The sequence below is a fragment of the Equus quagga genome, chromosome 4, assembly GCF_021613505.1.
Source record: "Equus quagga isolate Etosha38 chromosome 4, UCLA_HA_Equagga_1.0, whole genome shotgun sequence".
NCBI lineage: Eukaryota > Metazoa > Chordata > Mammalia > Perissodactyla > Equidae > Equus > Equus quagga.
Window position 1 is genome coordinate 37,232,516 of NC_060270.1, and position 25,228 is coordinate 37,257,743.

The window sequence follows — 25,228 nt, forward strand, 5'->3', positions numbered from 1 at the left end:
ATATTAAGTTGATGGTCTCTTAAATTTGACCTCTTATAAAAGCTCTACTCTTTTAATCCCCTCCTCCCACATTTTATGTTTTTGATATCATATTTAATGTCTTTTTTGTGTATATCTGTTATGCTCTTATCATGGAAATAGATAATCTTAGTACTTTTGTCTTTTGACCTTCATATTAGCTTCATCGGTGGTTAATCTGCTAACTTTACTGTATTTTTACCTTTACCAGTGATTTTATTGTGGTTTTTTTCCTTGATAATTTTCTTATTCCTATTTGTGGTCTTTTCTTTTCCACACAAATAGGTTCCTTTAACATTTCTTGTAAGTCTGGTTTATTGGTTATAACTCCTTCAAGTTTTGCTTGTCTCGAAAACTCTTTCTCTCCTTCCATTCTAAATGATAACCTTGCCAGGCAGGGTATTCTTGGCTAAGGTTTCTTCCTTTCAACGTTCTAAGCATATCAGGCCACTCCCTTCTAGCCTGTAAGGTTTCTGCTGAGAAGTCAGCTGATAGCCTCGTGGGATTTCCTTTGTATTTAGCTTCTTGCCTTTCTCTTGCAGCTTTTAGGGTTCTCTCTTTGTTGTTAATTCTTGACATTTTAATTATAATGTGTCTTGGTATGGGCCTCCTCGGATTCATCTTGTTTGATGCTCTCTATGCTTCCTGTACCTGGATGTCTGTTTCCTTCCTTAGGTTAGGAAAGTTTTCAGCTATTCTTTCTTCAAATAGATTCTCTGTCCCTTTGTGTCTCTCTTCTCCTTCTGGGACACCTACAATATGAGTGTTAGTGCACTTGATGTTGTCCCAGAGGACCCTTAGCTTGTCCTCATTCTTTTTAATTCTTTTTTCTTTTTTGTGTTCAGCTTGGGTGATTTCCTCTAGCCTTTCATCCAGCTTGCTGATCCATTCTTCTGTATTGTCTACTCTGCTATTGGGTCCTTCTGGTGAATTTTTCATTTCCATTATGATATACTTCAGTTCTGATTGTGTCTTTTGTGTATTTTCCAATTTTTTGTCTAAATTCTCACCATATTCATCTGTTCTTCTCCTAAGCTCAGTGAGCATCCTTATGACTATTAGTTTGTACTCTTTATCAGGTAGATTGTTTATTTCTGTTTCACTTAGTCCTTTTCCTGGGGTTTTGTCCTGTTCCCTTATTTGGAACATATTCTTTTGCCTCCTCGTTTTGCTTCTTTCTCTGTGCTTATATCTGTGTATTAGGTGGGTCAGTTATGTCCCTGATCTTGGAGAGGTGACTTTATGTAAGAGATGCCTTATGAGGCCCATCAGTGTGCTTCCCTCTCATCACCAGTTCCAAATGTTTCAGAAGGGTCCCCTGTGTGTCCTTCTCTTGTGGCAGGGTTTCTCTTGCTGCAGGTGCATGGGGACTCTAAGCTGTACCCCTGGCCAGCTGGTTGTAATACTCTACTGCATGCAGCTGCTGTGGTGTCTTCAGTCACTTTATCAGGCAGGGGGCAGCCGCAGCACAGTTGGCTGCAAGGCCTAATAGCACATTCCTGCTGCATTTTTTATGTTAAGTGAATTGGCCCCCAGCACGGCTGGTTGCTAGGCTTAGGGATTTACAATTGCTGGAGGCCACTGGCCTACAAGGCTGTGGTCACCTACCTCAGGGTTGCAGCTGAGTGGGGCTGGCCCTAGACATAGCAGCACACAATTGTTTCAGGTGTTGTAAGGTGGGGCTGATACCCTATGTGGCTGTTTAAGAAGCACAAGTCTGCTGATGCTGACTAACCCCACCATCTGCAGGCCCATGTACCCCGTCAACTCAGTCCTCCCTGTGCATATGTCCCACCCACAAAGCAGACCCACTCATCCTGCTGCAGAGGTCCCACACACCCTGCCTATACAGGCCCACAAGTTGCCTGAGGGCTTGCTGTTGGGTGGGGCCAGTCCCTAGGGCAGGCTGCCTGCCCTGGCTGAGCTGGATTAAATCAGTGCCTTAGTGGGTAGAGCAGACCCCTGCACTAACAGGCCAGGGGAAGAACTCCAATGGCATTTCCCAGTGTCTGTGTCAGCACACCTGTAGGTCACAATGAGGCTGCCACCAATGTCTCAGTCCATGGGTAAGTAGTCCAGCTGCCTCCTGCCTCACCAAGATGCACTCAGAGCCTATCAAATGAGTCTTTTCACCAAAGGACTGTGTACCTTTCTTTCTGGTGATTTTAAGTTGCTTTCTGAAACGGGTGAATTTGTGAGTGGGCCCTTTATGAGCAGGTTTTTCTTTCTCTTATAGCTTTGTCTCTCAGTAGCTCTTCTTGGGGTATTCTCCATCGTATTTAATAGCCAGGAAAGCCAGATGTTATGACACTCACTTCAGTTGTGCTGAGTTCAAAAGCTGCTTATTATGGCAAAGCTCTCCTGCTCAGATCCCCTGCTCCTCCAGGGAAAGCTGTGTACCTTAAGATTGCTCCCAGTGGTGAAGTGCCACCGCTAGATTGTGGCTTTTTCCACTCCATAAAGGAATGTCTGCCTCTTCCACCTCAGTTAGGACTGTCCCTTATTGAGGGGGTTCTTTCTATCCAGTTTCCCATTCTCTCTCAGGGGTAATTTTTCCAAAGGTAGTTGTAAATTTGTTGTCTCTGTGGGAGGAGATGAGTTCAGAGTCCTCCTATGCTGCCGTCTTCCCAGCAGTCTCCCCTTATCTCTTGTAATGTTCAGATAACTGTGAGGGCAGTACTAGGCTAGGTTCTGTGTAACAGATGAGGAACTGACTGGTCACGTAGCAGCTCGTAAGTGGTGGAGTCAACTCCAGCCCAGTCTGTCAAGATACAAAGTCCATGTTTCCAACCACTTCACCTGGCTGTCATTAGATGTGAGCAAAGTGGTGAAACTAAAGCCTTGATTGGAAGATTCACTGGACTGAAGCCAGCCAACTATGTCTAGTGTTGAAAAACAAAACAAAATTAAACAACAGTCAATGAACTTAAGTAAAATGCTCAATTTTTTTCAGATTTGAGATCCATGTTTCTCATTAGTGTCAGAACTTTTTTTATGTTTTTCATCCAACTTTATGAAGTAATAAGATAGAATGCAAAAAATTTCAAATAACGCCAAAAATCTCCCCGTACAAATTGAGACAGTAAAGCTGCAGACCCTGGAGACCTTCAGCTGTTGGGCAGTGCCACCATGCTGGGGACCAGATTGTTTATTAATCAGCCATTGAATGGAGGTTGCCATAGAAAGGCAGTTTTCAGGGGGAGGGAGGGCCTGAGTGCATTATGCACAAAAGGGTGAGTTGAACAAAAGTCTAATCTAAAAAAGCTATAACCACTTATTGAATTTTAACTAATGCCTTTTACCATTAACATGTCTTATTTAGGAGTGTCAAAAGCAATTTTAGAAGGTGCTGGCCCAGCTGTGGAAAATGAATGTGCTGTACTAGGTATGGTCACATGTTCCTTTTGGCTACAACCTGTTGAAAATTGGAGGGCTGAGAATACTGTGAGAGGACCCACGGGAGGATGAGGGTGGAGTAAGTGGTGAGCGCTTTGGAAGAAGGTTGGTTCACGGGGCCAGCAGACATAGGTGGTGTGACTTGGAGGCTGTGGGGCAGAGGTCCTTTCTCCCACCATCCCATCTTTCTCTTCCTTCCTGGGTATTAAAGGGAACCCAGGCCTGGGTCCTAATGATCCGGGTTCCACCATATACTGAGGGATCCTGGGCACGTCATCTGACCTCTAAGAACTTTGCCTCTCTCACCCTCAAGACAGTTTTACTAACGAGGAATCTGGTAAAGGCTTTCTCACAGGTGGTTGTGAGGATCAGAAGGAAGAATGAATGTAAAAAGTTTTGTAACTGTAAAGTGCCGTACAAATCATCTTTTATTCTCCCCAAGCTTGTTCCACTTCCTATAGCACATCATGTAGCTGACTTCTAATCCTTTTATGAATGAATGTGGGAGCCTGGGTGGGTCTGAGGTGTTTTCTGACACCAACCAATTCTCTAATTCCACTATCTACCTGGAGTTAGCGCCAGATGCCACAAGTTAAAGGACTCAGTCCCCCAAGACTGCCCCTACTTCAAACACCAGTTGCAAGTCCCAGAGGCCACCGGGACATCTGGTGGACTGGCTATAAATTCAGGGTTTCCCACAACCCACTTCTCAGTTTTTACTCACAGAACCCAGTGAAACACTTTTCTTACATTTACCAGTTTATTATAAAAGATACAACTCAGGAACAAGCAAATGGAAGAAATGTGTCCAATGACAAAGCAAACAATTTATTGAGAAGTTTGAGGTCCTTTATTCAAGGGAAGACAATCCGTGGACTGGGGAGTATAGTGCCTCTCAAGCAGTGAAGTGCTCTTCCTGAGGGATTTTGGGCGAGAGCGACTTTACAGAGCACTAGAGGAGGCAATGGGGAAATTGAGCATGCTTGGCTGGGGTTGCATATCTGACCTTATTTAGGAACATTCAGGGAAAAGGAAATAAGTATAGAGCCCAGAGTTGGCCTGGCATTTAGGGATTGGCTGACTGGATATACTGTGTTTCTGATCTAATGGGGCATTTACTGGAAAACAAAAGTTTAGTTTGAAAGTTCAGTTTGCTGATGTGTCACCCCAGGCAGAAGCAGCTCCATCTTGGGCCTAGAAATTTATTTGAACAGATGTGTAGGGCAAGGTGTGGGAGAAGGGGCACAGAGCTTCCAAGCCCTTTCCAGACACGCCACCCTTCCAGTACCTAGATGTGTTTACCAACAAGGAAGTTCCTGAACCCTGTTGTTTAGGGTTTTTATGGAGGTTTCATTCTGTAGGCAAGATTGATTAAATCGTCGGAATTGTGATTGACCCTGGAGGTCAGGGGGTGGGGCTGAGAGTTGCAATCCTCTAATCACAGTTTGGTCTTTCTGAAGACCAGCCCCGTTCTGAAACTGTCTAGCCCCGCACCCTGGAGGAGTCATCTCATTAGTGTAGAAATACACTCTTACCCCTCAGGAGATTCCAAAGGATCTAGGAACTCTGAGCCAGGAATCAGGGACTAAGACCAAACATTTATTTTTTATTACATCACAGTGGGGATCCTGTAAGAGTGATCATAAACTATTTATCTTTCAAAACCAAGACTCATGCCTTGCCAAGTAGGTAGTCCGCCCTGAGTGTGATTTGAAGGAATCATAGGTGTCCTACATTTGACAATAATACGTTCCCACAACTTGATCTGCTATCGTGCCTGAAACTCCCACTTTAATAGCTCTCCTCTGTTTAAGACATTTTCTCTGGAGGAGAGAATTCCTGGAGAGAGATCAGAGGCAGGAAATATTGATTACCAGCATGAGGATGTTAGCAAGGATCTCTGCACTGGAAGAGCTAGCTGAACCTTGGAAGGCAGAAGCAGAGAAGGAAGCTGGGTTGGACAAGCTGGAAAAGCCTAAGGAGGCTGCCTGGGATGGGGGAGCAGGTGGGACACCTGAGAGGCGGCAGGGAGTGCCTGGGCAATGGGAGCTCAGCAGGAGGACAGGGTGGGGTGGACAGGGACCCAGTCCTGTCCTAAGTCCATTTGCTGGAGCCCTGCCTTACTCAGGGTACAAAAGGTCCTTAAAGCAGCCCTGGTAATTTCCATGAGCTCAAGAGCTCTCGGGGTCCTGAGGGAGGGAGAAATTTTCATCCTTTCACACCTCCACACAACAGAATACATTGCTTTCACCTCCTTGAAAATTTATTCTGGCTGAATGAGCGCATAATTGCTCTTCTGGACAGAATAGTGGGAGTTAAGAGTCCTGGACACTGATTGCTTGGGTTCAAATCCTGGACAATCTTAGGCTACTGACCTTACCTCTCTGTGAAATGGAGGAAACAGAACCTACCTGATAGGCTTGTTTTGAGCATTGAGTGGGTTGACGCAGATAGAGTGCTTTTGAATAGCACCCTAAATATTCAACACTGTAGCTGTTGAGTTAAAGAATCCTGATTGTAGAGAAAATGAGCCTGTCACAGTCCCAGTGAATGAAACCAGATGGGTGGAGGGAGATTGGACTCAGACAGGAATCTTCTCGACTTTTCCTGATCGCAGCTATTTTCATTCCTCAGTGATCAGTGTTGCTTAGAGTAAGTACGTGCTATGTGTGTTTCCTTTTCTTCCTTTTTTTTCAGCTACACAGCCTCACAGAGATTTTATAGTTACACAAGGTGGATTCCTAATGTGCAAGATAATAATGCATGTTCTTGGGGAAAATGATGTCAGGAAAACGGTCTCCAGTGTTCTGGAAGAGTGTGAACAGAGGAAGTACACATCTGTTTCCCTTCCAGCCATCGGAACAGGTTTGCAGCCTCTCGTCACTCAAAGATTCTGAGTGATCCAGATTCCTTTAGACTCAGTCTCGCTCTTAATGAACTCAGTGCGGAGCCTAGGCAGCAATAGTGATGTCAATCAGAGAGTGGGCAGACTTTCAGACCCTGAGAGCCATCTGTGGGACCTACGCCCCTTTCTTCTATGCCATCTTTCTTCTTTGTGTTATGTTCCCTAAGTATTTTCCCAGGTTTGTCCTTTTTTTTTAAGAATTGGCACCTGAGCTAACAACTCTTGCCAATCTTCTTTTTTTTTTCTGCTTTTTCTCCCCAGATCCCCTTAGTACATAGTTGTATATTTTAGTTGTGGGTCCTTCTAGTTGTGGCATGTGGGGCACTGCCTCAATGTGGCCTGACAAGCTGTGCCATGTCCGCATCCGGGATCCGAACCAGAGAAACCCTGGGCTGCCTAAGTGGCGCGTGTGAACTTAACCACTTGGCCACGGGACCGGCCCTGGCCTTAACTCCATGGTTTTCTCACTCTGCCTTTTGTTCCTTTGGGGGATTCGTTTACTCTCCTTATCTCAGTTACCATTTCTGCTCTGACTCCCAAATCAGCGTTTTCAGCCTTCTCCAGGATCTCCTCTGGGAGATTTCTCTATACCAGAAACTCGTTTATAACAGAGTCCACACTCATCATTGTCACCATCATCCCTGGCTAAGAGTCACACTCTTGAGTTGTTTTCTAGTTTCCTCCTTCGGTGGTGCCATGATGCTCCCAGCTGTCCCACCACCCTTGCTTCTATGTGCCCTCCGACCCCCATAGTCAGCCAGTCCTACTAAATCCTCTTCTGGGAGGGGTTCAGTTTCAGCCTTCCTTTTACTTTCAAAACCCCGAATACCTCCCCCGTCTGGTTTACTGCGGTGTCTCCCACAGGCTCCTCATTGGTACATTCATTAAGTTGAAATGCTGTTGACACCAGGCCCTGTGCAAGCCACTGGGGATAAATCACGTGTAAGATGCAGTTGCTAACCTTAAGCAACAAGCTCAGCCTCGTCCTGCTCACAGTTTCCAGGAACACTTTCCTCATCGTCTCCATCACGTCATACAATAATTTCCTTAGTGGAAGATGATGCTAATGCCCCGCTCCCTGATTCATTCACCTCTCAACGGCACAGGATTTTTAAAGGCCCCGAGAGAAGCGCTAATAATGCTTTTACAAGGTTATGTGCCTTAGTAAAACTCCAAAAGTACAGTATTTTAACCACCGTGGGTTAAGACCACTGCTTCTCCCCACTTCCCCGCTTCCCACTCAGACTTCTCCGACTCCCCCTGGCCCAGGGTGTTGGAGTGGCTGCAGGCTCTTTTGGAATACAGCTAAGGAAAGTTGACTTGGAAATACAATTTTCAATATTTTAAAATTTATACTTTATTGTGATCTCTTTTCTGATTCTAAACGTTCACTTCTATACATAATTTTATATTTGCGATTTTGTATTTTTTTTCTGAGATGTATAAGTTTCAAACCCTACAAACACTGGACCCACCCCTGACTATTAGTTTCCCCATTTTTCCGATAAGATTCTGAGGTATTAAAGCACAAGGTTATACAGCTAGTAAGCAACATAACTAGGTTCAAACCCAGGCAGCCTGGCCTGTACACTTCAAACATTGCATTTTGTTTTTCACATTAGGTGTTTTCTTTTCCCCTCGTGCTCTTGATTACTATATTCTTAGCTACCACATTCGTTTGTTTTGTTTTATTTTAACGATTTTTTTTTTTTTTTTTGCTGAGGAAGATTTGCCCTTAGCTAACATCTATTGCCAATCTTTCTTTTTTTGTTTGTATGTGAGCTGATGCCACAGCATGGTCACTGACAAATAAGTGGTGTAGGTCCACGTCTGGGAACTGGACCCAGGCTGCCGAAGCAGAGTGTGCTGAACTTAACCACCAGGCCACCGGGGCTGGCCCAGCTACCACATTCTTATCTCTATTATCTATCACCTTCTATTATCACTCCATTTATATTGCTGAGTAAACCAGAGTTTAGAGGTGTTATGGGCTGAGTTATGTCCCCCTAAAATTCACATGTTGAAGTCCAAACCCCTAGTGCCTCTGAATCTGAGTGTAACTGGAGACAGGGTCTGTAAAGAGGTTATCAAGTTAAAATGAGGTTGTTAGGTTGGTCCCTAGTCCAATATGACTGGGGTCCTGATTAGAAGAGGAGATGAGGACACACAGGTACAGAAGGAAGACCATGTGAAGACACAGGGAGAGGACGGCCTCGGAGGGAGGCCTCAGAAGACACTAATCTTTCCAACACCCTGACCTCAGACTTCTAGCCTCCAGAATTGTGAGAAAATCAATTGCCGTTGCTTAAGCACCAGTCCCTGGCAGTTGGTTATGGCAGCCCTAGCAAACTCACGTAAGAGGGATCAAATGATTTACCCTAGATCACACTGCTGGGCAGTGGAGAGCCAGGACCCAAAGCCACACCTTCTGCATCCAGAGCACACGTTCTTTTCTCTGCACGGCCAAAGCCCTGCAGCTCAAGTCCACCAGGAACACACGCTGTGGGGAACCGTGCAGCATCTCAGCGGGAGGTTGTTCGAAAGGACTTATTAGTGGATTTGAGTTTATACTAGGTGATTTTGTGGTGGTCTCAAGGAAGTGGGGCTTTGCTCTGGATTGGCTACTTCCAGGAAGCAGACATAGTTCTATGACTGAGTATCTCATCTATGAGAGAAAAGCTGTGGTTGGCAATAAAGCAGCTGTCACTCACAGTAGTCAAGATGGAGGAGGTTTGGCCATTTTTGTGGTTTGGATAGTGTTCATGTTTTTGTCTGTGGTCAGACATGAGTATGCAGTGGTCTTGTTTTTGGCTTACTTCATCCCAATCACAGTGTGGTTACGTTTGGTGATGTTCTGTGAAATTGTTTGTGTCAAGTTGGAGAGACCCCAGGCCCCAGCTGTGAGTGCCAGGGCAGTTCCTGGCTGTCAGAGGCTGCTTCCACTTTCTCAGCATCAAGAACCGCGTTTGCCAAATCTTGTCACATGACCAACGCCAGCTGAAACTTCTTTCTGTGACTTCAAAAAATTTTTTTTCAGGAAATGGTGGAAAAAACCCTGTCATGGTTGCTGATGATATTATCAGTGCAGTTGCAGACTTCGCATGGAAACATTCCACTCCATCATTGAAAACAGTTAAAGTTGTCATCTTTCTAACTGATCTGCTAAAGGTATTCCACGACAGCATGAAAAAAAGAGCAGTCTCCACATCCATATTCTCCAAGACTGCATGTAAGATGTTCATCTTTAAAACCTCACGTGGTATCTCTGATATCACTTAGAAAATGTTCAGATGTGAATGCTCGCTGTTTGTATCAGGTTCAGGGCTTTACAGACAACCTCCTATGATACGTGTGAAAAGTACAAGAACGATGGGACACAATCTCCTGTCAACTGATTCTTCTTCTGAGGGACAAAATCAGGCCTGGGAAATGGGAATAGCAAATGAACAGGAAGAGAATAGAGATGAGGAAGCAGAAAAAGGGGAATAGGCTTGAAAATCCTAGCCAATCATCTCATTATTGATTCTTGATTGGTACTGACTCTCAGTGCCCTTGCCTCGATGAACTAGCTGATGAGTGCTGGTTATTGATCAGCCACCTCTAGACCAGTTAGCCTGGGAATGGAGACAGATGCAAGAAGGGAGTGGCCAGAGTCCTCTGGTTGTAGCAAATTGCGAGCAGGCAGATGCCCAGGTGCTGTTCTGTAAGGTGTGTGCTCATGCATTGTGCTTAAGTGTCTGTGTTGACCTGCCCCTCTGACCTAGCTTTCCCCCATTTTGTGGCTTCTGTATTGCTGTTAAAATAACTAGAAATGCAGCCTCCCCTGGCAATCACTGTTTTTGCCATTTTGAGCACTCACCCATGAAGCGCTGTGAGTTTTACTACTGATGAGGCACACCTGACGTCAGCAGCCTCCCCAAACTGAAATTGTTGCCTGCAGCTGCCAGCAGGAATTTCAGTTCTCTCTACACTTATTTCCCGACCACTGTTTTCCTCAGTGTAACGTAGCACATGTAAGAGCCACACACACACACGAAATAAATAAAAATTAAAATGATAGTTGCATCTGCTAAGGCTCTTGCAGTAGCAAGTAATAGAAAATCCAGTTTGAACTGGCTTACACAAAAATGGAATTCACTGACTCACATGACGATAAAGTCCATGCCTACTGACTTAAGGTACAGTTTGATCCAGGTGCTCACATGGTATTATCTAGACCCTAACTTTCTTCATCTCTCACTCTCTTCTCAGCTGTGTTATCTTTTTCCTCAGGCTTCACGTGGTGAAAGATGGCTTCTGGCAGCTTCAGGCCCATATCTTGGTTTGGTCAGGTCCCACAGGAAAGAGCATATTCAGTGGAGATATATATTTATCATCGGGAGAGTGATACCTAAGAACAGAAATGCTCCTATAAGGCCCAAGATTCCTTCTAACTGGACCAGCTAGATCATCACTGCTGCCAGGGAACCAGAATTACACTGATTGACCAAGCCGGAGTCACCATGCTCCACACTTGAGCTGGTGGGAATCAATGTCTGAAGCAAGGGGGAAGGGTTGTTCCCAGAAGAAATTCAGGATGCTAGTGCCAGGGGGAAAGGATGCACGGCAGTTAAAAATAATTCATGCCTACTGTAGTCTCTAGAGATCCAAGAAATTAACCTATTTTTTCCCTTTGGTTTTGGAGAAGAAAATTTTTACTTAAATATAAGAGCAGTAAGTCATTATCAGTAAAGTAAAAAGTAAAGTCAAACTGGCTCATCCACACTGGCTGCTTTCATCAAGAATTTAAAAGACCTTACAAAATTTAAAAACAAAACAGGACAGCTAAAGAGAGAAGCAAACAAAACAATGACGAAAATGAGCAGACAAGTGGCCATATGGCACTTGAGGGAAAAATAACAACAATAAAACTGCCTTACGTGGTCCTTGTTATAGATAAGAGGAATAGTACAGATAAATGTCAAGTGAAAGGAAGTTTGTTGGCAGACACAAACTGAATTTTAGTAATAATTTATCATACGGACTTCTTTAGAAGAGAAGTTAAAGACAATAGCTTTAAGCTTCATTGGAGTAGATGATACACAATTAATTTTCCAATGTATGTTAAAGTTGTTCATTGATTCAGAGAGCATTTATTGAGCACCAGCTGTATATCGGACACTAGTGATACAGATTTGGGAGTCATGTAAGTAGGTGGGAGTTGAAGCAGTGCGTGTGAATTGGACCATCCATGGAGAGAATGAAGGATGAAGAGGGTGAAGACTGAAGAGCCAGGGTTCTTGCTGTTTAATCCCACCGCCACGTGTGGAGAGGAGACGGAGGCCTGGCGCACAAGGGGAGGTGCGGGGGGCAGGGGGGGCGGCATTGATCCTGAACATCGGGAATGGAAGAGTAGAGTGACATCTATCTTTTAAAGGAGATTTATAGAAAAAGGGCTCAGGCAAGTGCCTGGCACGTGGTAAACACTTACGGAAAGATAGCTATCGTGTTATTTTCCAGGAAGCGCTGGGCTGCAAGTTAACAGAACAAGATTCTGTTTCTTCCTTTGGTGGAGGCCTTCCTTGTAGCACAGGATGTGCGAGTACTCAGCTTTCTGGGGAGTCGGTTTGCTCATCTCTAGGTTGTCTAGCCAGAGTCACCTTTTGTCCACAAGGCAGAATACATAACACAGTTTAGTGTGGCTTAAGGATGTGATTTAAATCTTTCCTCTCAAGAAAATACCCTTGGCTTTACACTTTACTCCCTTTTTAAGTACAGATACCTCTGGAATGTAGAAAAGATCAAGCTTAATCTTTTTTTTTTTAAGAATAATAACTGTATATTTATGAAGGACTTGGTATTCCCTAAAGTGCTTCCATGCCCTTTATTATATTTTAAATTTGTAACGATCCCATGAGTCGGTAAATAGAGCAGATCTTGTCATTTCCACTGTATAGATGAGAAAATGAAGACTCACGCAAAGTGGTGTCGCTTGTTCCATGCCACATGGCTGGTCCCAGGTTGAAGCGGACCAGGTCTTCTGATTCCGAGTCCTGGTAGTTTCTGCTCTGCAACCTCATGGCATGGAAGGAAGAGGGGGCCCGAAGAAACGCTTCACTTGCTTACTTCCCAGCCTTGCCTGTTGCAATCAGAGAAAAGAAAGTAGCAGGTCAAGAGGACGCTAAGGCCTAGGACTAGAAATGATTAGGCCAAAAGATCTGAAAGGGGTGCACAGCGGGGGAAAGGAAAGATCTTAATTTGCAGAAACTACACACCATATTGGTGGGAAACTTCTCCAGAAAATCTCTTTTAGAAGGGAATTTGAAAAAGGCTTCTAGACTAGGGTTAGATACTTCCCTTGGTCACCAGAATTTCATTCCCTGGGTGGACCTGCTAGACAAGAAGGGAGTGCCCTGGACCCACCTCCAGGGCCTGGTATACCTTTGACTAAAAGTGAGTAAATTGTGGCTTTGTTTGTACGGAGAAATCCTCTGGTTTATACCTGTGGTGTTGTGCCGTTTTGTGGCATTTCTTCTCTGTCCATATTTCTGCTAGGCATGCCATCTCAGCAAGTTGATGTGTAGCCTCAATGGGTTAGAAGTTTCTGGAAGCCATTGGAAAGCAAAGGAAAACTTTGAGCTTCATCACTTTATATGAAAGCATTCACTTGACACTTCCACTATTTTCTTTACATAGTGTTTTCTTAGCGTAGAAGATGGGATACAGATCAATGTGCTTTAAATATCTTTAACAGGGTCATCATGTTTCAAAGGAAAAATAATAAAGAATCACACTAAATAAAACTGATAGAGGTGAAAACATCAATAAATTGGCTTTCATGTTTCATATCAGTTTCTTATGGAATTAATTCCATAGAATTTTCTGAGAAAATTATAATTTCAAGCTATAGTGACTCTAAGTTTATCTAAAAATTTTAGCTAAATCGTAAGTAAACATGTCATATTAGTGTCAGAACCATTTGAATCATCTGTGTTACCAAATTGAGGATAATAAAAGAAGTAACTGTGAAATGTGTAGCTTTTTTTTTTTTCAAAGACCAGAATTAGATGAATGAGAAACAAGAACATAGGAAGTGCCCTGATTTTCAGACATCCCTGGAAAGGTATGCTGTGTTTTCACCAAATGCTGACTTTCCAGATAATATTCCTGAACAATGGACTGACATGAATCAGCAGCCATACTGTGTGGTCAAGCTACAACCCGGACAGTCAGAATATGACACCGTGAAGGACAAGTTCTGTGAGACTTGTCTTTCCTACGAAATAGAGAAGGTAATATTACATTAAAGAATTACTTCTTTTAAATATTGGAGAACTAACGTGAAAGCCATGTTTTTCCTAAAACTCCTCCTTCCTTTATACCTTACTGTATTAATTTAAATTCGACTCACTCAATCTCCATGGACCTCAAATCTTATTGTTCATTCATGAGCAGTAATGAAGGAGATTCCCAAAAGTCACATGTATATATTTGGATACGTACAATTCACAAACCCACTCAAACTGGCTTAACAAGAAGAAATGTATCAGAAATTAGTGGAAAGTCTAGAAGGAGGATGGTCTTTGAAGGAGTCTGATCCAGTGGCTCAATGATGTCATGGATCCAGTTCCTCTGGCTTTGCAGTCCTCGGTATCAGCTTCATCTGAAGACTGGACACTCCTTGTGATTATAGCCATCAGGGGTTTCTGTTTCCCCCATTCACATCCCACAGACGAGAAACTGTGTCCTATCCCGTAACCACTGGACAGGAGTCTCAGGCTCTGTGTTGAGTGGACCACTCCAACCAGCCTGTGTCAGGGGAATGCCATATGCCATTGGCTTGGAGCTGAGCTATTGGATCACATGATTGTGTGCTGCCATCCTGAGAGTACCCTGATTGGTTTAACCCAATTAGACTCCACCCTAGAACTATAAGTGGGTGTTGCTGCACAGTAGGGATGAAGTGGAAGGGATGTTCTGAGATTCCTATGATGTCCACTATGCTGCATAAAAATATTAACCAGTAAAGTATGGGAGTTTTTAGAAGGTCATTATCACACCACATATATCAGAGTGGGATGTGGCAAGCTAGTGATTTAAAATCTAGCTGCTGCTTCCGTAAAACTGTGAACTTAACTACATTATGGCACTTATGAAATAGTGCTTTGATAAGCTTTCGCATGCCTGACTCCCCCATTAGACAGTGGGCTTAAGGTAGGAGTCGCATCTTACTCATCTCTGCATTCCCAGAACTTAGCAAAGTGCCTAGCATGTCGTAGGACAGAAAGGACTTAATTGAATGAATGAACTTACTTCCTCAGAAAGAAGGAGAATCAGAAGAGAGAGACTCCTGCAGAAAGGACAGAATTTAAAGGAGAGATGCTTCGTGATGTTAAAAGCTGTTGAGAGTACAAGAACCTCACTTCAATTGTGTTTACCCCACATCTGCAACTTTCTTGGCTCTTGTCCTTCTGTCATACCCATTTTGAAACACCTTAACTTTGGATTTATTCCATAACCTACCTTCTCTCCTACTGCTCCTAGATAAAATCATTATAATTCACGGTGCCTAACAGCTGGACCCTCCAGGTGCCAGGAATCCTTCCTTGCTTCCTCGAGTCTATTTCCTCATGCATTCTCCATTCCAAACTGTCATCACTCTCCTTGAGGCCTCCATCGCTCTCAGTAAAATAACTTCCCCTCCTGCTTTTATTACTTGGTCTCTCCTCAACATCTGCTACAGGTATCTGCTCCATTCTTCTTGAAACTCTCTTCTTCCTTTGTTCTATAACATCATTTCCTCAGAGTTCCTCCTCCCTCTCTAGACACAGATGATCTGGATCCCTCTCTTAGGCCCTCATAGTCCGTGTGTGTTCTCCTAACCCATCTCTTATCTCTCTGAGGGGTAGTGATTTGTCTTCTTGCCTTTCTCCTCCATTAAACTAAAAGTTTCTTGAGGGCAGAGACCCAACACAGGGCTTGATTCATAGTAGATGTTCAATAGGTGATTATTGAATGTATGTTAAATTCATTTTCTAGAAGGAAGAAGAACCCATAGAGAATCATATTTTGAAAAAAAGTTAAAGACAGAGTTTTAAGGAAGGGGTGGTTCATGGTTTGAAGTGCTATTGAGGGTCTAGAAAGAAATAGTCATTAGATTAGGCAATTATGAGGTGACTTATGACCATAATTGGAGCCATGCAGAAAAAACTGTTACTGGGAAGAAGACACATGGAATAGGTTTGGAGATCAGAAGGAGTTGAGGAAATCATTATTGAATGATCACAAATTTTTGAGTAGAAATTTGAATGTCAGTGAATCTCCAGGAATTCCAGGGAACATGTATAGGTAAACATTTTTGTATAAATTATAAGTTCTCTTATGTAAAATAGGTAGTAATAAACACTATTACAAAGTATAGATACTAATAGATACTTTTAGCCTTTCCTTTTTCTAAAGGCACAAAGGTACGTACTCTCTGAATTTGCTGTTTATTTGCATTTCTTACCCTTTTCTTTCACCTCCCCACCTTCCTACATCCCCAGCCACCCCCTCCTTCTCCTCCTCCCCTCCTCACTCTTGTCTCTCTTCTCCTCCTCCTCCTCCATATTGCTTCTTTTAAAATCCACAAAAAACACTATGTACTGAGCTCTAAGGTCATTTCCAAAATGTTTTGCCTTTTGTGATTTACAGATTGAGAGGATACAGAATGTATTTCTCTGGGAGAGCTACCAGGTAAAGAAAAACCACATGGACACCAAGAATGGCCATACCAATAACGAGAGACAACTCTTCCACGGCACAGATGCAGACACAGTGCCGTACATCAATCAGCACGGCTTTAATCGCAGTTATGCTGGGAAGAACGGTAAGGAAGCGAGTAATCTGGCTGATCAGAACGAGGCAAACAGTAGTTCTAGTCTTGACTATTCAAACCCAAGCAGTGCAGAACCGTAGATGGTGCCATATTGTCCTCGTCAGGATGAGCTCACAGGATGTTCCACTGAAAGGGGACTGGCCACCTTCTGGACAGATGGAGTGAATTCCAGAAATGATGAAAAGTGGCTTTGGTGGGCAAGAACTTCATTTTTTAGAAATCCCTGTTTGGTTTGGGCGTGGCTCTACATACCGTGATGATTCTATGTTCTTAGGAAGCTTTTGTCTTTCTCTTTACAGCTACAGTTTTTGGAAAAGGAACGTATTTCGCTGTTGATGCCAGTTATTCTGCTAAGGATAAATACTCCAGAGCAGACAGCAGTGGGAGGAAGCATATTTACGTTGTGCGAGTACTTACAGGAGTCTACACAGTTGGACACCCAGCAATAAAAAGCCCTCCACCAAAGAACCCTGACAACCCTACGGATCTGTTTGACTCGGTCACAGATGATACACAGCATCCAAAGCTATTTGTGGTATTCTCTGATCATCAAGCTTACCCAGAATATCTCATAACTTTCAGAAAAAAAAAGTTTCTTAAAAAACAAAGAGATGATTTAGTCGTCGATTTATAAGAAGAATTTATAGATAAATCATAATTCTTAAAAAGTAAAATAATTTTTCTAAAAGAATTTTTTTGAAAAAAGAACAATTTATAGATTTTTTTGTCATTGCCTTTAACTTGTTTACATAAATAAAAATCTCCTTGTTAAGTGCTGAAATACTTAGAAGAGCCTTTTTAAAATGCTCTGTTGCTATTTGTAGCATACTTCTCCTCTGAGCCTATTGATGGGTGGAGGTTGACAAACGTAAAGAACACAATTAGAGCTACAATTATCCACAGACACCCAGTCTACAGAAGAACAAAGAGCACATTGCTTTTTTCTATTGAAAAAGAAATTAGATGGGTCATTTTAAAGCCAAGATATTATTGTTAATTGGAACATACTGGAACATATTAAGACATCAAACTGTGTTGAGTTAACCATATTTCTGAGAGAATAGGTTACTATGTGCATCTGTAACAGCTTGGAATTTTGCCTTCTTAAGAAACACTTATTAGTAACAGCTCAGCTAGAATGGACTGAATCAAAGGATAGTACCTCAAATCTGTTGTGGAACAAATCAGGTAAAAACATGTTGTATTGGGGCTGGCCCCATGGCTTAGTGGTTGAGTTCAGTGCATTCCACTTTGGCAGCCTGGGTTGGTGGGTTCGGATCCCAGGCGTGGACCTACACCACTCATCAGCCATGCGGTGGTGGTGACCCACATATAAAGTAGAGGAAGACTGGCACAGATGTTAGCTTGGGACAAATCTTCCTCAAGCAAAAAGTGAGGAGGATTGGCAGCAGATGTTAGCTCAGGGCTAATCTTCCTCAGCAAAAAAAAAAAAAAAGAAGAAGAAGAAGAGGAAGAAGAAGAAGAAAGAAAGAAAGAAAAGAATGTGTTTCATTGCTATCTAATGCTACATAAAAAATTACCAGAAAACTTAGAGACTTTGTGGGTAAGGAATTCAGGCCCAGCTTAGCTGAGTCATTCTGACTTAAGGTCTCTCATAAAATTGCAGTCAAGATGTTGGCAGGGGATGCAGTCATCCAAAGGCTTGAATGGGGCTGGAGGATCTTCTTCCAAAATGAATCACTCAAGTAGCTGGCAAGTTTTTGCTGGTTGTTGGCAGGAGTCCTCAGTTCCTCTCCATGTGGGCCTTTCCACAGGCTGCGTGAGTGTCTTCATGACATGGCAGCTGGCTTACTCCACAGTGAGCAATTCAGGAGAAAGAGAAGATGTCTTTTATGATCTAGCCTCTGAAGTCAGACTCCATCTTTTCCACAATATCCTATTGGTTACATGGATAAGCTTATTCAATGTGGGAGGGAATTATGACAAAGGCATGGATACCAGTAAGCAAGGACCATTGGGAACCATCTTGGAGGCCATGTGAATGAGTGAATGAATGATGAATTGAAGAAATGTTAGCAGCAAAAAGGAAGCTAGAGGTCATGTAGTCCCACTGTCCCCTCTCCCTTCTTCTCCTACCTTCCCCCACTCCCACGGCAAAGAGCCCTCTAGCCTCTGCTTGACCACTTCCCACACTCAACATCTTGAGGGAACCTATTCCACTGTGGGACAGCTGTAATTATTGGAAAACTCTTGTGTAAACTCTTGGGTTTCCCTGAGTTGAAATCTGTTTTTCTATATCTATTACCTGCTGATGACTGTCCTACCTTCTGGAGGACACAGATCATCTCTTTTACAGATGGTGGCCCTGCAGATTCATCCCTTCCCTCTATTATATTAGTCAGGTAAATTGTTTAACTATTTAGCAGCTTATTTATCCTGAAGCATCACTGTTCAAGAGTTGCAGACATTGAAGAAGTGTTTACATTCTCATAAAGCACATGCATGGTAAAAAGAGTATAGAAAAGTATACGGGAAATAACCCTCTCTCACCTGACTCCATCACCCATGATTGGAACACTCAGAGGAAACCACTGCCAATGTTCTTATGTACTCCCTTCTAGATTCTTCTCCATCTACCTTCAGCAAAGTCAAAATCACAATTTATTCAATTACTAACTATACAATATTTTATCTACCATTTTTCATTTAACATTACAAGTATTCCCCTCATGTTATTAATTTTTTCCATAAACATAATCTTAATGGCTGAGTTATTCTGCTGTATGTTGTCCTCTTTTTGTGTGTATAGAATAATGAAGTTTTTAAAAATGTCATCATCTTTATTCATAGTTTAATAATCCAAGTTTTCTTTTGTAAAGTATCTGTATCAATTTCCCCACTAAATATGTCATTAAATACCTCATACCTCATTTTAATGGTTGCATAGTATTTCATTGTATGTTTCTACATCCATGTCGTGTCAAAATAGGGTGCCTATACTTCTAGGTAAATATATGGTTAGACTATGAGATGCAAAGTCCATAAACCACCTTCAACAAGACACCGCTCCCTAAACCTCTTGAGGGAAATATAGTCCTGGAGAACAAGGCAAAGTTAACTAATGCTCTGTTACTACCTGCGCCTTGGCTTCTAACTGCAGTGTAGAATTCCAGAGAACCAGGCTGGAACATGAAAGGACTCCTTTGACTTAGGTTAGGTGGGCTCTTACTTGCGATGTAAACTGCCATCTTCTGTCTCCTCTGAGGCTGTTACTCAAGGGCTCCCCAATGTATTTTGCTGTACTCCCACTTCAGTAGTAAGACACAGAAGTCTTGAGTGTAATACACTCGAGTTGTTAAAGTTGTGATGGTTTCTTGAGGAACAAAATCTATAATTATAGTTATTATAAATTCTGCCTTCCGTCAGTCTGAAGCTAAACCATGTTTTTCCATCTTGTAAGTCCATCTCCTTCCCGGCTGACTTGGCATTCTCTATCCATATGACTAGAATGATCTCTACTTCTCTCCTAAGAACCCACTGTTTCAAATTATTCAAAATTAAAAGTCCTTCTCAAACTTGATTAATTACTGAAGAAATGGATTTCTTCTCTGTGGGTTTTTGAACGCTTCAGAGTTCAGGCCGATGATACCTGACTGATCTGAGACCAGAGACTGTGAGCTACAATCCTGGACTGGTGGCCTGCTTTCACAGAGGGCTTTGTCATCTCATATCTCTTTTCTCCTCTTGTCACGAATACTGGCTCAGCACAAGGTTGACGTAAGGGAAACCATATTGTAGAAAGGAAACCATATTGTAACTTTGAATGACCTCTGATTAGCTAACCCAGCTGCAGTAAGTCCATAACTTTATTCTCGTGAGTTCCTTAGGAATGTGATGTCCCCCAGGCAGAGAGCCTATGCTGATAGCCATCATCTATGATCAGTATATAGGGCGTTGCTCCGGTCTCTCATGCATATCCAGTAAAACAAAAAATTATTAGGAACAGAAACTAGGACCAGATGTCTGCCCCACCTGAAGACCAGATATCTGCCCCACCCAGAGACAAGATACCTCTCCCACCAGGAGACCAGCCTCCTATATAACTGCCCTGTAGTCTTTCTTCTGTAAGATGGTCCTTTCAGACATTAGTCGGCCATAGTCCCCCTTGCTAGCAAGCTTTAGTAAAACCCTTGGTCTCCTACCACCTTGCCTCTCAACTATTGGCATGTCTTGCAGGAGGCAGACAACCCCCCTTTGAGTGGTAACATTACTTCTCCTTCTTATTCCTTTTTACCCCTCCAATCCTTTCCCTCACTTGTGGAAGAATGAAGACACATATGCTGCTTGGATCAATCAGAGGAAACTTTCTTTTTCCCTGCATCTATAGTAGAGAGCCAGTCAAATTCCATGTAGTATAAATGGTGATGAGTTAATTGAACACAAGGTTTGTGAATTCAGTTGCAGGTGGCGAGTTAATTATCACAAGGCTGGTAAGATCATTTACAGCTAATATGAACAAATTCAACTTCTGCTAAACACTTTCCTAGAAGAAACCCAGCTTCCTATGGTAAACATGTTTTAGAGTAAACATGCTTTACAAGCTTAATTGATTAAATTATTACAGTTACAAGATGTTGAGGAAAACTCGCTCTTCTTGTGTGTTTCTCCCTTACTCTCACACTACTACCACACTCACAACACCTGTGATACCAGGTGTGTGGGTTTTCCCACACACTATGCAATTCTCTGCAATATCAGCTGGGTGTCGCACAATTTAACTCAATTCTGAAACTACCTACCTGGAGATCCCACAGTTTAAAAGCTCAGTTCCACAAGACTCCCCCCAACCCACCCACCCCCACACTTCAGATGCCAATCACAAGTCCCAGATCATCATCTGTGCTTCTGACAAACCAGCTATAAACCTGGGTTCCTGTGACTCCCCTCCTTGGGTTTGAAATTTGCTAGAATGGCTCACAGAACTGAGGGAAACATTTGTTTACTAGTTTATTATGAAAGGTGTGATAAACGGCACACGTGAACAGCCAGATGGAAGAGTTACATAGGGCAAGGTGATGTGGATCAAGGCTGCCCCAGGGAGAGAAGCCCAAGGTGTCCTGGCCTACATGCTGATCTATATCATCCTCCGGGAAGCATAGGACGTTCCGACCTGATTAGACCCGATCCGTATCCAAAGGTATATGACCATCCGCTAAACAGACCCCACCTGCACTGATACCACTTCAACAAATTGTTTGCATGATCCATCCTTTGTCTTGTAAACAAATATCTCACATACCTATGCCTTAGAAATTTAGCCCTACCCTCAACACATTGCAGCTCTTCACTACCCATGGTCCTGTCCCCTTCTATTCTCTGAATAAAGGAGCAATACTACCAGTCCTGGAGAGTCCAAGAAATCTTTCTTTCAATTCCTCAGCTCACTGAGCCTGCATCACTTGTACACCTTAAACTTACACAATGTTTTGTGTGAATTGTATCTTAATTTAAAAAAAGATTTTTTGGTTTTAAAATATAATAAGTTAAAGCGAAAATGTTTAAGGCAAAATGAACCTGTTTCCAAGAGAGGTGGATTAGCTAGTGACAGACCAGTGCTCACACCTAAAACAACCAGAAAATCAAAACAAAACAGAGAAATCATCTACCGTTATCACCACATAACAATGTTTTGGTCAATGATGTATCACCAGTTAGTTACCCCAAGGAACTCAAGGGTGGGTTTGGATATTTTAACTGTTTTTCCAAATTATTCTTTTTCCTTTTGTTATGTTTAGGAAATGCAATCACCAACCTCTGTGAACCAGACTGAGCCCCACCACAAGAGCCATGCCTATGACCTTTGCCTTATTTTTAATGCTAAGATCTCTCCAGGAGGAGCTAAGGCCTTATTACCATCATCTGCAGTGTGTGTGGAAGCACGTTTTCCAACTGAGCCTGCACAAGCAAATACCCACCTCTCCCTTTTGCATATTCATTCCCCATCCAAAACAAAAGGTCTCTGCTTCCCTTTGTCTGGGGACGCCATGACTCTGGAAATGATTCCTCATGGTCTCCTACTTGCCACAAATATACTTTACTTTGTGAGACATCTACCTCTTGTGGTGAGTCTGCTTTAACTTGCCGGGAGGGAACCCACTTTGGTTTCAGTAACAGACGGACCATATATCTGAGGTGGTCCTATAAGATTATAATGGAGCTGAAAAGTTCCTATCGCCTAGTGAAGCTGTAGCCATCCTAACATTGTAGCACATATGTTACTCATGTGTTTGTGGTGATGCTGCTGTAAACAAACCTACTGAGCTGCCAGTCATATAAAAGTATAGCACATACGATTATGTACAGTATGTAATACTTGATAGGGATAATAAACGACCATGTTATTGGTTTATGTATTTACTATGTCATACTTTTCATTGCTATTTAATTCTTTCTACTTATATAAGAGAGTTTACTGTAAAACCGTATGCCATGTTATGCCAGCAGCAGCCTCATACATCTTGTGTTGACCACGTCCCTTCATTACATGATTTTCTCTGGTGCTTGATTTAATCTCATGTTGTTTTGTTCATCATGGCCCCTAAGCATACAAAATCCACTGCTAATGTTGCCAGTAAAAGGCCACCTTGCGTTACTGACATGGAAACAAAATTAAAAGTCATTAAGGACTATGAAGGTGGAAAATTAACGATTGTTATTGCTCACCAGTCAGGCATGTCTCATTTCACCATGGCTATGATCTTGAAGGACAAGAGCAAAGTGGAAGAAGTTGTTAAAGGACCCACTTCATTGAAGGCAACAACGTTAACAAAAATTTGAGAAAGGCCTATATCAGATATGGAGAAGCTTCTAACAATCTGGATTGAAGACGAGACACAGAAACGTATCCCCCTCAGCACCATGACAATCATGGCCAAAGCAAAAGGTTTGTTTGTGAAGTCGCAAGACAAAGCTGGACCCAACTATGATGCTGAATTTACTGCTAGCTCTGGGTCATTTAAATGATTCAAGGATCATTATTCATTACATATTGTAAAAGTGAGTGGTGATGATGCCCTGATATCAGTTCCCCTACCTTAAACCCAGCATATGTGGGGTTAAAACCAAAACACGCATTTCCTGCTTACTCCCTGGCTTCCTGGCTCCAGAATCTACTCCCCACCATGCAGACAGGCAACTAAGGACAGCCACCTGGATTCCTTATCATCTCCTCCTCCTCTCTGCAAGCAGCATCCCAAGGCCAAGCACAGGCTAGTGGGAAAGCTCCAACCAGCAAGGCCCCTGACTCCCCCTTCCTCTATACAAGCAGCCACATTCCTCACAAACCTTTAAAGTCCCTGGCCTCCCACCTTTCAGGGAGATGAGAAGAGATGAGATGCATTTGAGGGCTCCCTCTCTTCTCCTGACTGATATCATCCAAAATAAAAACACTTTCTTTGCCATAAGCCTGGCATTCCAGTTTTTACTTGGCCCTTTTTGTGTTGCGGGTAGAAAATCTATGTTTGTAGGCAGTAACAGTTGGTGAGCCAGCCAGGAGGCTCTTGCCTGAGGCTCTGCGGTCCCTGGCCAACTGGGGTTTCCTGGGATGCAGTCCAGCAGCTGCCTAGGGGATTTGCCCTAGGGACTGTCCCCAGTACTTTCCGTCTGACCCAGCACCCCTGACCCTAGGCACATTTTCTTATGGCAAGGAAACAGGTTCTAGATTTGTTTGTTTGTTTTTCCTTCTGGTGAGTCTACGGACTCTGTCTGAAATTGGGTAAGTAGCCTCAGGGACTCTCATGAACTTCCTTCCCCTCCTCTGGGGTCCTTTCCATTCATGGAGGGGCCATCTGGGCATGCTTGCTGAGTGGGAACAGTTGTATGATTTTCTACCTTAGGTCTGGAAACTGGTTCACTGATGTCTGGCTCTTCTGTGTCTGGATCTGTGTGTCTGTCTGTCTCTGTGTATTGGAATGGGAAACCTGCTGTCTGTCCCCAAGCAGAGCCCATTGGGGCTGATTCTGAGTAGATGGTCTAATTATAGGTACAAGCCAAGGTCTAAGAAGGGATGGTTTTCTTCTCTAACACCACATGGCCACGATATTCTTTAAACTCTGAAGAGAAAATGGCCAAACAATGGATCCTTAAGTTGGAAAATTTTTAGCGAACTCTCGTCATAAACAGCTGTTTTATTGGTACCTATGAAAAGACCAAATTAAAAGGGAAATACAATGACTAGTCTTAAAACCTTAATCAAACTTGGAGTCTCAGCTTCTTCTTGTGGTCTTACAGAGGCTAACGAAAACATTAAGTTAACAAAGAGAACTCAGAAAGGGAAGAATAGCAGGACTCATCCCAATGGGATGGAAATCTTTAGCTAGTTATTAAAAAGGAAAATAGGATGAATGGAACAGATAGAAATAAAGTTAAAATAAAGGTTTTAATAAAATATTGCCTAAGGTTGGATGGGCTAAAGGGAGCCCCTTATTGGCCCCCCAACATTAAAGGACATCAGATAGGCCTGTTCTATTCACCCCAACTGGAAAAAGTTTTAAAAATCAGGAGGCAAAAATCACAGTGCAAAACCTGACCAACTATTGTTTGGGGCAACAGTTAGGCTGATCAGGTCAATAAGACTATAAAGATTAAAATTTAAGGTTGAAGTTAAAGATTAAAGTTTAAGCTAATATTATATGAACAGGTTATATTAACTTTGTCTGAATGTTTTTTGGGAATGGATGTTATGTCTGGCTGGATATGCTTCCCTTACAGAGTATTGTAATACTGAAATGTGCTAATGAAATTCTTTTCTTTTTTTAAACGCTGTGTTTTTTTGTTTTTGTTTTAAAGATTTTATTTTTCCTTTTTCTCCCCAAAGACCCCTTGTAGATAGTTGTGTATTTTTAGTTGTGGGTCCTTCTAGCGGCATGTGGGACACCACCTCAGCACAGCTTGATGAGTGGTGTCACATCCGTGCCCAGGATCCCAGCCAGGGAAACCCTGGGCCACCGAAGCGGAGCACGCAAACTTAACCACTTGGCCACTGGGCCAGCCCCAATGAAATTCTAATGTAAATTGTAATTAGCGGTATAAGA

At 42.7% G+C, this 25,228-nt stretch overlaps 1 protein-coding gene across 1 annotated transcript in view; it reads left to right on the forward strand.

Annotated features, from left to right (window-relative positions):
• Window positions 1-16,954, forward strand: part of LOC124238652 (protein mono-ADP-ribosyltransferase PARP15-like) — a 33,530-nt gene extending 16,576 nt beyond the window's left edge. Inside the window, exons 5-10 of the mRNA XM_046659833.1 lie at window positions 3,341-3,403; window positions 6,112-6,279; window positions 9,357-9,548; window positions 13,457-13,590; window positions 15,992-16,166; window positions 16,475-16,954. Coding sequence (XP_046515789.1) covers window positions 3,341-3,403; window positions 6,112-6,279; window positions 9,357-9,548; window positions 13,457-13,590; window positions 15,992-16,166; window positions 16,475-16,809 — 1,067 coding nt within the window. The 3' untranslated portion in view covers window positions 16,810-16,954. The remainder of the gene's footprint in view (window positions 1-3,340; window positions 3,404-6,111; window positions 6,280-9,356; window positions 9,549-13,456; window positions 13,591-15,991; window positions 16,167-16,474) is intronic.
• Window positions 16,955-25,228: the final 8,274 nt, after the last annotated feature.